Source organism: Oncorhynchus gorbuscha, linkage group LG10, assembly GCF_021184085.1.
Source record: "Oncorhynchus gorbuscha isolate QuinsamMale2020 ecotype Even-year linkage group LG10, OgorEven_v1.0, whole genome shotgun sequence".
In the NCBI taxonomy this organism is placed as follows: Eukaryota; Metazoa; Chordata; class Actinopteri; order Salmoniformes; family Salmonidae; genus Oncorhynchus; species Oncorhynchus gorbuscha.
This window is the reverse complement of record NC_060182.1, coordinates 25,568,844-25,583,121: the sequence shown is the minus strand read 5'-3', so window position 1 is coordinate 25,583,121 and position 14,278 is coordinate 25,568,844. Positions and strand designations below refer to the sequence as shown.

At 40.6% G+C, this 14,278-nt stretch overlaps 1 protein-coding gene across 1 annotated transcript in view; it reads left to right on the top strand.

Annotated features, from left to right (window-relative positions):
* The window catches only part of LOC124045752 (inosine-5'-monophosphate dehydrogenase 2), a 37,928-nt gene that overhangs the window by 8,172 nt on the left and 15,478 nt on the right, over positions 1 to 14,278 (top strand). Inside the window, exons 4-11 of the mRNA XM_046365333.1 lie at positions 3,802 to 3,876; positions 4,292 to 4,498; positions 4,661 to 4,748; positions 4,856 to 5,055; positions 5,153 to 5,243; positions 5,359 to 5,454; positions 10,474 to 10,617; positions 11,107 to 11,251. Of these exons, the coding sequence (XP_046221289.1) occupies positions 3,802 to 3,876; positions 4,292 to 4,498; positions 4,661 to 4,748; positions 4,856 to 5,055; positions 5,153 to 5,243; positions 5,359 to 5,454; positions 10,474 to 10,617; positions 11,107 to 11,251 (1,046 nt within the window). The remainder of the gene's footprint in view (positions 1 to 3,801; positions 3,877 to 4,291; positions 4,499 to 4,660; positions 4,749 to 4,855; positions 5,056 to 5,152; positions 5,244 to 5,358; positions 5,455 to 10,473; positions 10,618 to 11,106; positions 11,252 to 14,278) is intronic.

The window sequence follows — 14,278 nt, the reverse complement described above, 5'->3', positions numbered from 1 at the left end:
TCTAAAAAAAAGTATGTATGTGTAAGTATGTATATACAGTGGGGCAAAAAAGTATTGTCAGCCACCAATTGTGCAAGTTCTCCCACTTAAAAAGATGAGAGGCCTGTAATTTTCATCATAAGTACACTTCAACTATGACAGACAAAATGAGGGAAAAAATGCAGAAAATCACATTGTAGGATTTTTAATGAATTTATTTGCAAATTATGGTGGAAGATAAGTATTTGGTCACCTACAAACAAGCAAGATTTCTGGCTCTCACAGACCTGTAACTCTCACCCCGTGTGGTCCTTCTTTAAGAGGCTCCTCTGTCCTCCACTCATTACCTGTATTAACGGCACCTGTTTGAACTTGTTATCAGTATAAAAGACACCTGTCCACAACCTCAGTCACATTCCAAACTCCACTGTGGCCAAGACCAAAGAGCTGTCAAAGGACACCAGAAACAAAATTGTAGACCTGCACCAGGCTGGGAAGACTGAATCTGCAATAGGTAAGCAGCTTGGTTTGAAGAAATCAATTGTGGGAGCAATTATTAGGAAATGGAAGACATACAAGACCACTTATAATCTCCCTCGATCTGGGGCTCCACGCAAGATCTCACCCCGTGTGGTCAAAATGATCACAAGAACGGTGAGCAAAAATCCCAGAACCACACGGGGGGACCTAGTGAATGACCTGCAGAGAGCTGGGACCAAAGTAACAAAGCCTACCATCAGTAACACACCACCCTGCCAGGGACTCAAATCCTGCAGTGCCAGACGTGTCCCCCTGCTTAAGCCAGTACATGCCCGTCTGAAGTTTGCTAGAGAGCATTTGGATGATCCAGAAGAAGATTGGGAGAATGTTAAATGGTCAGATGAAACCAAAATAGAACTTTTTGGTAGCTCAACTCGTCGTGTTTGGAGGATAAAGGATGCTGAGTTGCATCCAAAGAACACCATACCTACTGTGAAGCATGGGGGTGGCAACATCATGCTTTGGGGCTGTTTTTCTGCAAAGGGACCAGGACGACTGATCCGTGTTAAGGAAAGAATGAATGGGGCCATGTATCGTGAGATTTTGAGTGAAAATCTCCTTCCATCAGCAAGGGCATTGAAGATGAAACGTGGCTGGGTCTTCCAGCATGACAATGATCCCAAACACACCGCCCGGGCAACGAAGGAGTGGCTTCATAAGAAGCATTTCAAGGTCCTGGAGTGGCCTAGCCAGTCTCCAGATCTCAACCCCATAGAAAATCTTTGGAGGGAGTTGAAAGTCCGTGTTGCCCAGCATCAGCCCCAAAACATCACGGCTCTAGAGGAGATCTGCATGGAGGAATGGGCCAAAATACCAGCAACAGTGTGTGAAAACCTTGTGAAAACTTACAGAAAACATTTGACCTCTGTTATTGAGAAACTTTTGTTATTGACCAAATACTTATTTTCCACCATAATTTGCAAATAAATTCATTAAAAATCCTACAATGTGATTTTTTTTTTCAGGATTTCTTTTCTCATTTTGTCTGTCATAGTTGAAGTGTACCTATGATAAATTACTGGCCTCATCTTTTTAAGTGGGAGAACTTGCACAATTGGTGGCTGACTAAATACTGTTTTGCCCCACTGTATGTATGAATGTTTATGTATGTATATGTGTGAAAATATATGGGTATGTATGTACAGTTGAAGTCAGAAGTTTACATACCCTTAGGTTGGAGTCATTAAAACTCATTTTTCAACCACTCCACAAATTTCTTTTTAACAAACTATAGTTTTGGCAAGTCGGTTTGGACATCTACTTTGTGCATGACACAATACATTTTTCCAACAATTGTTTACAGACAGATTATTTCACTTATAATTTACTGCATCACAATTCCTGTGGGTCAGAAGTTTACATACACTAAGTTGTATGTGCCTTTAAACAGCTTGGAAAATTCCAGAAAATGATGTCATGGCTTTAGAAGCTTCTGGTAGGCTAATTGACATAATTTGAGTCAAGTGGAGGTGTACCTGTGGATGTATTTCAAGGCCTACCTTCAAACTCAGTGCTTCTTTGCTTGACATCACGGGAAAATTCAAAGAAATCAGCCAAGATCTCAGAAAAAACATTGTAGACCTCCACAAGTCTGGTTCATCCTTGGGAGCAATTTCCAAACACCTGAAGGTACCACGCGTACTATTGTTTGTACAGATAAGTATACACACCATGGGACCATGCAGCTGTCATACCGCTCAGGAAGGAGATGCGTACTGTCTCCTAGAGATGAACGTACTTTGGTGCAAAAAGTGCAAATCAATCACAGAACAACAGTAAAGGACCTTGTAAGATGCTGGAGGAAACCGGTACAAAAGTATATCCGCAGTAAAACAAGTCTTATATCGACATAACCTGAAAGGCCGCCCAGCAAGAAAGATGCCACTGCTCCAAAACCACCATAAAAAAGCCAGACTACGGTTTGCAACTACACATGGGGACAAAGATTGTACTTTTTGGAGTCATGTCCTCTGGTCTGATGAAACAAAAATAGAACTGTTTGGTCATAATGACCATTGTTATGTTTGGAGCCGAAGAACACCATCCCAACCGTGAAAGACAGGGGTGACAGCATCATGTTGTGGGGGTGCTTTGCTACAGGAGGGACTGGTACACTTCACAAAATAGATGGCATCATGAGGTGGAAAATTATGTGAATATATTGAAGCAACATCTCAAGACATCAGTCAGGAAGTTATAAAGCTTGGTCGCAAACGGGTCTTCCAAATGGACAATGACCCCAAGCATACTTCCAAAGTTGTGGCAAAATGGCTTAAGGACAAGAAAGTCAAGGTACTGGAGTGGCCATCACAAAGCCCTGACCTCAATCCTATAGAAAATGTGTGGGCAGAACTGAAAAAATGTGTGCGAGCAAGGAGGCCTACAAACCTGACTCAATTACAACAGCTCTGTCATGGAGGAATGGGCCAAAATTCACCCAAATTATTGTGGGATGCTTGTGGAAGGATACACAACGTTTGACTCAAGTTACACAATTTAAAGGCAATGCTACCAAATACTAATCGAGCGTATGTAAACTTCTGACCCACTGGGAATGTGATGAAAGAAATAAAAGCTGAAATAAATCTCTCTCTTATTATTCTGACATTTCACATTCTTCAAATAAAGTGGTGACCCTAACTGACCAAAAATTGGGATTTTTTTACTTGGATTAAATGTCAGGAATTGTGACAAACTGAGTTTAAATGTATTTGTGTAAGGTGTATGTAAACTTCCACTTCTGTATGGATGTATATGGATATATATTTTTACCCCAAAAATATATGGGGGATTGGAAATGATTCAGACAATTACATTGATGCAAGTAACAATCTTTCCGCAATATTAAGCCCCATTTTTTTTTTTTATAAAAAGGAATTAAAAACCGCTTTGTTATGAATGACCAATCACATGAGACCACAAGCCACAACTCTATAGAACCTCTGATGTAAATATTATCAGCTATTGGAAAACAACCTATACTTTCTCCCAGGCCAGGGTAACTTGAAGTGACTACAACAGCTGCACATATCTGTTTCACTTAATAGTAACCTAAGATAGTTGTGAACCCCCCCCCAGAGGCAAATGTCAGAGGAAACATCACGATCTTCATCGTAAAACAAAGGCCAGAATTTCCTCGAGTCTTGGAACAGTTTGTTCTGGATAACTCCTTACAGGCAACTTCAGTTAGGGTTAATGTCTGAGGACACACATTCTCTCTCTCTCACACACATTCTTACACGTGTGCACACACACATAAAAATATGATGTCCCTTCTTTCAGCTCACAGGAGGAATAGGCTTCATCCACCACAACTGCACTCCAGAGTTCCAGGCCAACGAGGTCCGCAAGGTCAAGGTAATGACCCCTATGCCATGCTCTCTCTTTTTCACTCCCATCTCCTTTCATCTTTGTTTTCTGTTACATGTGTGTATCTGTATGTTTGTCTCTGTTACTCATCCTATCGTCTGCTCTCTCGGTTTGATCTTCCTGCCAAGCTAGTTGCTACCGTTTCACTGTAGTGTTCCCGCCAGGCAATCTTTTTCTTTATGTTCTCATGCTCTGTCTGGCTTGCTTTTTCAATACCCTGTAGGTTTGCAGAGTGTAATAGATATCCTTACCCTCTCGCTCCTCTCCCTGTTTTCCTCTTCCCTCAATTTATATTATCCTTCCTGCTACCTCATTCCTCTCTCCACCTCCTCCACCCTGCCCTCCCTCTTTTCCCCCTCATCTCCCTCCTTCTCCTGCCTGCCTCCTTCCCTCTCTCTCCCAGCGGTACGAGCAGGGTTTCATCACAAACCCGGTAGTGATGAGTCCTACAGACCGTGTGGCCGACGTGTTCCAGGCCAAGGCACGCCACGGCTTCTGCGGCATCCCCATCACAGACAACGGCCACATGGGGGGCCACCTCGTTGGCATAATCTCCTCGCGTGACATTGACTTTCTGAAGGAGGAGGAGCACATCCTGCCTCTCAGTGAGGTGGGTGTGGCTTAACACATCATGGTTGAATGTTATTCGGTCTTCGAGTTAGTAATTTTAAATCAGTGTATATGCATTTAGTTTACTTCCCTACCACTCTAACTGTCGCCCAAAGGTAAATGCTCATCTTCCTTTGTTTTCTCCTTTCCTTCCTCGCTACAGGTGATGACAAAGCTGGAGGACCTTGTCATTGCTCCAGCTGGAGTGACACTGAAAGAGGCCAATGAGATTCTGCAGAGGAGTAAGAAAGGTGAGGAGGCGGGACCTGAGAAAAGGGAAGGACAGTCCTATACATGTCCAATTTATGTGCCTCGTGATTAGATTTCCCCATTCTAAATGGTGTACATCTCTGTGTAGGTAAGCTGCCCATAGTGAACGAGGAGGGCTGCCTGGTGTCCATCATCTCCAGGACAGATCTGAAGAAGAACAGGGACTTTCCCCTGGCCGCTAAAGACTCCCGCAAACAGTTGCTGTGTGGGGCAGCCATCGGCACGCACAACAATGACAAGTACAGACTGGACCTGCTGGTGCAGAGCGGAGTAGACGTGGTCGTACTGGTGGGTCACTGGTTCTCCTACCCCGTCTCTTTGTTCTTCTCATATAGATACTTTCTCTTCTTCAATCTGTTCTTTAATGTTGCTCTCGTTCTTTAAGGACTCCTCTCAAGGGAACTCGATCTTCCAAATCGACATGATTAAGTACATCAAAGAGAAATACCCACAGCTTCAGGTCATTGGAGGCAATGGTGAGTGTTGGGACACACACATAGAAATGCTGCATTCTCAGAGTTGCCCTCATTTAATGGTTCCACCATGTACCAGCCTTGACATTGTTGGTCTGTCTCCCCCTGCATGTCTCAGTGGTAACTGCAGCCCAGGCCAAGAACCTGATCGATGCCGGGGTGGATGGCCTGCGCGTGGGCATGGGCAGTGGCTCCATCTGTATCACACAGGAAGGTAAGTCCCACCAATGGCCTTCCTAGCTCCCCTCCCTTACATCCACCCACAGCTCTAACCCAATCGGGAGTCTCCAATCTGACCACCTTCCCACTAATGACTGAAATCGCCCCTTAGCCAAGTGTAGAAGTCTGTACAAAAAGTCCCATCCATAAGTGTTTGTCCTAGTTTTTTTTTCTCTCTGTGTCTCTACTGGCTGTAGAGAATGCTGAATGGTTTTTCTAAATCAAATTGTGCTGCCAAGCTACATTCTAATACCTGCAAATAAACATAATAAGAGCACCTACTGAATGAATGCAACAATATGCAGCATCCTCAAACCACTTCAGAGCAAAACGTTGAAAACGTACAAACAATCGATTTAAGGGGCAGGACCTCAGAAAGCACGCACAACTTTCTTCTTGTTCGTCGTTCCTACCCTCTATTTTATGTTTCTCTGTCTCATCGTCCCCTTCTCTCTCCATCATGCTATTCTTGCCATCTTTCATGATCTGTTTTGGGTTTCTTATTTTCTATCTATCGCTTCTTTCTTTCTCTCTGTATCCCTCTCTTTCTCATCACCTTTGTTTCATTGTGTGGACCTCTCCTCTCTTTTCTCCTCTCTTTTCTCTTCTCTTCTCTTTTTCTCCTCTCTTGGTTTCACACTGCCTGTAATGTATGTCTCTAGCACCTCTCAGTGTTCCTCCTGGTATAAAGCTCCACAGCCCCAAAACCCCAACTACTGTTACGGGATACTGCAGTAAGTCCCCCACCCCCCTACGCAGGGCTCTCTCTCATTGGCTCTACTACCACACTGTGCCCGCCCACTCGCCTTCACAGCCTCTCTGCATTGGTTGCTAACGGCTCTGCATCAGTACAAGTAGTATTCAAGCTGGCCTTGGGTTTTTGGATGGTTGTCCTTTTGTCCTCGACTAATCTGTCAATCACATTTACATTTACATTACATTTAAGTCATTTAGCAGACGCTCTTATCCAGAGCGACTTACAAATTGGAGAAGAAGTATTCACAGTGTGTGACATCACACCTATCTTGTCTCGACATGCCCTCATTACGACACATGCGCTACGTTTTGGATGCATATGATGAAGTATGTTTTACTAGTGGACTTGAGATGCATCCTTAAATGCAGTGCACGGGCATGTGATGGACAGTCTCAGTCATGATGATGTCTGTCAGTTAGGCCATTCACCTTCCCTCATCTGAAACAAGTTGTAACTTCTTTAGCAATATCAATAGGCCTACTACAGATGAAAGATATGTTCATCATTCTGCATCTGTCAATTTACTGTAAAAGGTCGTTGTCACTGTTAAGAAAAAAATAACCTAGTCTTTTCCCCCATGAGTTGTATTTAACTGCATTTACCCTGCTGGTTGTACACCAACCTATGACCAGGTATAGGGGTTGGGAGGGGAGCCCTTAGCGCCGAATTACACTGGCTGTTGTAACGCATTCCTCCATTTACATATGTCATTGTTTCTAACACCTCCATTTACATATGTCATTGTTTCTAACACCTCCATTTACATATGTCATTGTTTCTAACACCTCCATTTACATATGTCATTGTTTCTAACACCTCCATTTACATATGTCATTGTTTCTAACACCTCCATTTACATATGTCATTGTTTCTAACACCTCCATTTACATATGTCATTGTTTCTAACACCTCCATTTACATATGTCATTGTTTCTAACACCTCCATTTACATATGTCATTGTTTCTAACACCTCCATTTACATATGTCATTGTTTCTAACACCTCCATTTACATATGTCATTGTTTCTAACACCTCCATTTACATATGTCATTGTTTCTAACACCTCCATTTACATATGTCATTGTTTCTAACACCTCCATTTACATATGTCATTGTTTCTAACACCTCCATTTACATATGTCATTGTTTCTAACACCTCCATTTACATATGTCATTGTTTCTAACACCTCCATTTACATATGTCATTGTTTCTAACACCTCCATTTACATATGTCATTGTTTCTAACACCTCCATTTACATATGTCATTGTTTCTAACACCTCCATTTACATATGTCATTGTTTCTAACACCTCCATTTACATATGTCATTGTTTCTAACACCTCCATTTACATATGTCATTGTTTCTAACACCTCCATTTACATATGTCATTGTTTCTAACACCTCCATTTACATATGTCATTGTTTCTAACACCTCCATTTACATATGTCATTGTTTCTAACACCTCCATTTACATATGTCATTGTTTCTAACACCTCCATTTACATATGTCATTGTTTCTAACACCTCCATTTACATATGTCATTGTTTCTAACACCTCCATTTACATATGTCATTGTTTCTAACACCTCCATTTACATATGTCATTGTTTCTAACACCTCCATTTACATATGTCATTGTTTCTAACACCTCCATTTACATATGTCATTGTTTCTAACACCTCCATTTACATATGTCATTGTTTCTAACACCTCCATTTACATATGTCATTGTTTCTAACACCTCCATTTACATATGTCATTGTTTCTAACACCTCCATTTACATATGTCATTGTTTCTAACACCTCCATTTACATATGTCATTGTTTCATTGTTTCTAACACCTCCATTTACATATGTCATTGTTTCTAACACCTCCATTTACATATGTCATTGTTTCTAACACCTCCATTTACATATGTCATTGTTTTCTAACACCTCCATTTACATATGTCATTGTTTCTAACACCTCCATTTACATATGTCATTGTTTCTAACACCTCCATTTACATATGTCATTGTTTCTAACACCTCCATTTACATATGTCATTGTTTCTAACACCTCCATTTACATATGTCATTGTTTCTAACACCTCCATTTACATATGTCATTGTTTCTAACACCTCCATTTACATATGTCATTGTTTCTAACACCTCCATTTACATATGTCATTGTTTCTAACACCTCCATTTACATATGTCATTGTTTCTAACACCTCCATTTACATATGTCATTGTTTCTAACACCTCCATTTACATATGTCATTGTTTCTAACACCTCCATTTACATATGTCATTGTTTCTAACACCTCCATTTACATATGTCATTGTTTCTAACACCTCCATTTACATATGTCATTGTTTCTAACACCTCCATTTACATATGTCATTGTTTCTAACACCTCCATTTACATATGTCATTGTTTCTAACACCTCCATTTACATATGTCATTGTTTCTAACACCTCCATTTACATATGTCATTGTTTCTAACACCTCCATTTACATATGTCATTGTTTCTAACACCTCCATTTACATATGTCATTGTTTCTAACACCTCCATTTACATATGTCATTGTTTCTAACACCTCCATTTACATATGTCATTGTTTCTAACACCTCCATTTACATATGTCATTGTTTCTAACACCTCCATTTACATATGTCATTGTTTCTAACACCTCCATTTACATATGTCATTGTTTCTAACACCTCCATTTACATATTGTTTCTAACACCTCCATTTCATTGTTTCTAACACCTCCATTTACATATGTCATTGTTTCTAACACCTCCATTTACATATGTCATTGTTTCTAACACCTCCATTTACATATGTCATTGTTTCTAACACCTCCATTTACATATGTCATTGTTTTCTCCATTTACATGTCATTGTTTCTCTCCATTTACATATGTCATTGTTTCTAACACCTCCATTTACATATGTCATTGTTTCTAACACCTCCATTTACATATGTCATTGTTTCTAACACCTCCATTTACATATGTCATTGTTTCTAACACCTCCATTTACATATGTCATTGTTTCTAACACCTCCATTTACATATGTCATTGTTTCTAACACCTCCATTTACATATGTCATTGTTTCTAACACCTCCATTTACATATGTCATTGTTTCTAACACCTCCATTTACATATGTCATTGTTTCTAACACCTCCATTTACATATGTCATTGTTTCTAACATATGATTTACAATGTGTTCGATCATAATATCATTATTTTAAGAGCGGAAAAATATGCACGACTGCAAAAACTTTCTGGTAGTGCAAGATACTGAGTATTTTTTTAGGTAATTATTTCATATATTAAATACCTGTAACAGTTAGGCTGTTCCAAAGCTTATGCATAATAATCACAGAAAAAGAAGTGGACATGAATCTAAAATAATATTTTCCACTTCATCGATTTCTTTGATGTTGGCTTCTGACATTCTAATGAACTCATTTGAGAGTTCATCAAACATTTCTCTGAAACTGATTGCTCACAACAGGATTCATTGAAACTGTTACACAACACGTTTAGGAGGAAATTATAGCAATCTACTTCTCAAATGTAGTGTTGGACAAAGCCTGCATACGAAACAAACTCCACTCAAAACACCTAAGACTTACTCGATTTCTTTTCTCTTTTCATTTTATGAATGTTATTTTCCCAAATAAACATCAACTTTGTATAATGTTATATAGTGTGCGGTTGTCTGTTTGCAAATTGGAAATCCTGTCATGCCCCCATCATCATGCCCCACCATCAGTTTGATAATGATTTGATTTATCAGGTAAACACATGATAAAATAGCATTCATTAAAATATAGTCCACTTAAGCAAGCCAAAACCATGTTTAATCTACAGAAAATCAACAAAAATATGAATTAATGCTGACTTAACTTCATAAACCAGGAAATGACATCAAATACATTCCAGGACGGACTGTCTGCTGTGTGTGAGAATCACTAGTCTGTCTCTGATAGGTGGCCTACAGCAGGGGCTCCCAGAATTGGTCCTGGGGCCCCCTGGGTGCATGTTTTGGTTTTATGCCCTAGCACTACACAGCTGATTCAAATGACCATCTCATTAAGCTTTGATGATTTTAATCAGCTGTGTAGTGCTAGGGCAAAAACCAAACCGTGGGCCCCAGGACTGAGTTTGGGAAATCCTGGTCTACATGTGCAGGCTTGGCTGGATATTCAACTTGTGTTCTTTGTCCTTCTTCCCCTGTTTTCTCAGTGTTGGCATGCGGGCGTCCCCAGGCCACCGCCGTGTACAAGGTGTCGGAGTACGCCCGTCGATTCGGGGTGCCAGTCGTTGCCGACGGGGGCATCCAGACCGTGGGGCACATTGCCAAAGCCCTGGCACTGGGGGCATCTACAGGTGAGTCAGGCTTAAATTAAATATCCATACACACACAAACTCTCATTATAGTTCTTTCAAACTCAACTCTGGACCTTGAAGCCAATTCCACTGCTTGTTTTCATTGTTCCCCTTTAATCAGGGACTGATTTAGACCTGGTATTCAACTCTCACCCTACGAGGGGAACAATGAAAACAAGCAGTGGAATTGGCTTCAAGGTCCAGAGTTGAGTTTGAGGAGGAGCTTGCTGGTTTTCTGTTCTACCTGATAATTATTTGTACCTGCCTGGTGTCCCACGTCTAAATCAGTCCCTGATTTTAAAGGGGAACAATGAAAACAAGAAGTGGCATTGGCTTCAAGGTCCAGAATTGAGTTGAGGCGTCTAAAGTACACATTCAGAGAAAGGCTTTTACAAAAGCCACACCACAAGCATACACACATTCCAATAGCAGTGGATGAAGTGCTAACACTCACATTATCGAACGGTTATCTTCCCTCGGTCTCTCCAGTGATGATGGGCTCACTCCTGGCTGCCACCAGTGAGGCTCCAGGTGAATACTTCTTCTCTGATGGCATCAGGCTGAAGAAGTACAGAGGCATGGGCTCACTGGATGCCATGGACAAGAACCTGGGCTCCCAGACCAGATACTTCAGGTACTGAGGCGCAGTAATGCTAATATAATAATTTGCCTATCGTTTCATTCTGAACAGAACCATCATTTGTTCATTCCGACCAGCAAAATATAGTTCTGAACCGGTACGAACCAAAAAAAGTAATTGTTTATGAAGCGCTGGGTTGTGATGACATGCTGAATTAGGCCCACAGAATTATACCTACGGAGGAGCGGAATCTATGAAGGAACTTTGAATGTCTTTGAACTTCAGAGAGTTGGCTTAACTAACATTGGACCAGAGCTAGCTCTTGACCATGACTCTCAATCCCATTACATTACGCATAATGCCGCCTAGAGTTTGCGAGCTAGACCAAAACTAGCTTGTGACGTCAATATCTACTGTAGACTATGCTTCTGAGGGAGGAGGACAGGCAGGTAGCCTGCACACACACATACACTGGCAAAGATGTTCAGCTGGCAGGCAGGCCGCCACTGGAATTTGAGTGAAAAAGTGAGGGTTTTGCATAGGCACTTTGTTGCGTTTTCTGTTGTTGTTGTGGGAATGGGAAAAAATGCCATGGAACATATAATAAGGGTTCCCATGCTTTTAAAATAACGGTTCAGTTCCGGAACAGTATAGATATCTTTCGTTCTTGCTTCTGTTCCTCAAAAAATGTTTGTTATTTTACGGTTTTCAGTTCTGTTCCCTGAACCGGTTCAAACACCTGATACTACTACACTACTAGTAATACACATTTATTGTCTCCAGGGTTGTATTCATTAGGCACAATGTGAAATAAAAGACACTACCTGAACGCTTGTTTTTGTTTCCCGTTGCAAAACGTTTTGCTACAGTGTGCAATAATCGATGAATACGACAGGGGTAACTGGCTTTGAAGTAAGCATTCAATCAAGACAAACAACATATATTCAAGTGCCTTTCAGAAAGTATTCACACCCCTTGACCTTTTCTACATTTTGTTGTGTTACAGCCTGAATTTTAAAATAGATTCAATTGAGGTTTTTTGGTCACCGGCCTACACACAATAACCCCATAATGTCATTAAACCATTTTTTAAAAGCTGAAATGTCTTGAGTCAATATGTATTCAACCTCTGTTATGGCAATCCTAAGTAAGTTCAGGAGTAAAAATGTGCTTCACAAGTCACATAATCATTTGCATGGACTCACTATGCAATGATAGTGTTTAACATGATTTTTTTATGACTACCTCATCTCTGTACCCCACACATACAATTATCTGTAAGGTCCCTCAGTCAAGCAGTGAATTTGAAACACAGATTTAACCACAAAGACCAGGGAAGTTTTCCAATGCCTCGCAAAGAAGGGCACCTTTTGGTAGATAAAAATAAAAGCAGACATTGAATATCCCTTTGCACATGGTGAAGTTATTAATTACACTTTGGATGGTGTATCAATACACCCAGTCACTACAAAGATAAAGGTGTCCTTCCTAACTCAGTTACCGGAGAGAAACCTCTCCAGGGATTTCACCATGAGGCCAATAATGACTTAACAGTTAGAGTTTAATGACTGTGATGGGAGAAAACTGAGGACGGATCAACAACATTGTAGTTACTCCACAATACTAACTTAACTGACAGAGTGAAAAGAAGCCTGTACATAATAAAACATAGTCCAAAACATGCTTCCTGTTTGCAACAAGGCACTAAAGTAATACTGCAAAAAAATGTGGCAAATCAATTACCTTTTTGTCCTGAATACAAAGTGTTATGTTTGGGGCAAATCCAATACATCACTGAGTGCCACACTCCATATTTTCAAGCATAGTGGTGTCTGCATCATGTCATGGGTATGCTTGTAATCGTTAAGGACTGGGGCAATTTTTGGGCTAAAAAAATAAACGGAATGGAGCTAAGCACAGGCAAAATCCTAGAGAAAAACCTGGTTCAGTCTACTTTCTAACAGACACTGGGAGATTAATTCACATTTCAGCAGGACAAAGGAGATGCAAATGAGATCTCTCCTTTAAGACAAAGAGGATGATTTGTGTACTACATAAAAAGGACAACCAAGCACGCCCTCATTCTCATCGCATGGCAAGTGGTACCGGAGCGCCAAGTTTAGGACCAAAAGGCTTCTACCCCCAAGCCAAAAGAGTCCTGAACAGGTAATCAGATGGCTACCCAGACTATTTGCAGTGTGTGTTGTCGTCAGTCTGTTCACCCCTCTTTTACGCTGCTTCTCTCTGTTTATTATCTTATCTATGCATAGTCACTTTAACTATACCTACATGTACATATTACCTCAATTAGCCCTACTAACCGGCGCCCCCGCACATTGACTCTGTACCGGTACCACCTGTATATAGCATCGCTACTGTTATTTTCACTGTCATTTTACTGTTTTTATTTTGTATTCCTTTACCTAATACCTATTTTTTACTTCAATTGCACTGTTGGTTATGAATTGTAAGTAACATTTCACTGTAAGGTCTACAGTCGTGGCCAAAAGTTTTGAGAATTACACAAATATTAATTTTCAGTGTCTTTAGATATTTTGTCAGATGTTACTATGGAATACTGAAGTATAATTACAAGAATTTAATATGTGTCAAAGGCTTTTATTGACAATTACATGAAGTTGATGCAAAGAGTCAATATTTGCAGTGTTGACCCTTTTTTTTCAAGACCCCCGCAATCCGCCCTGGCATGCTGTCAATTAACTTCTGGGTCACATCCTGACTGATGGCAGCCCATTCTTGCATAATCAATGCTTGGAGTTTGTCAGAATTTGTGGGTTTATGTTTGTCCACCCGCCTCTTGAGGATTGACCACAAGTTCTCAATGGGATTAAAGTCTGGTGAGTTTCCTGCCCATGGACCCAAAATATTGTTTTGGGATCAAATATTGTTTTATTCCCCGAGCCACTTAGTTATCACTTTTGCCTTATGGCAAGGTGCTCCATCATGCTGGAAAGGGCATTGTTTGTCACAAAACGGTTCCTGGATGGTTTGGAGAAGTTGCTCTTGGAGGATATGTTAGTATCATTCTTTATTCATGGTTGTGTTCTTAGGAAAAATTGT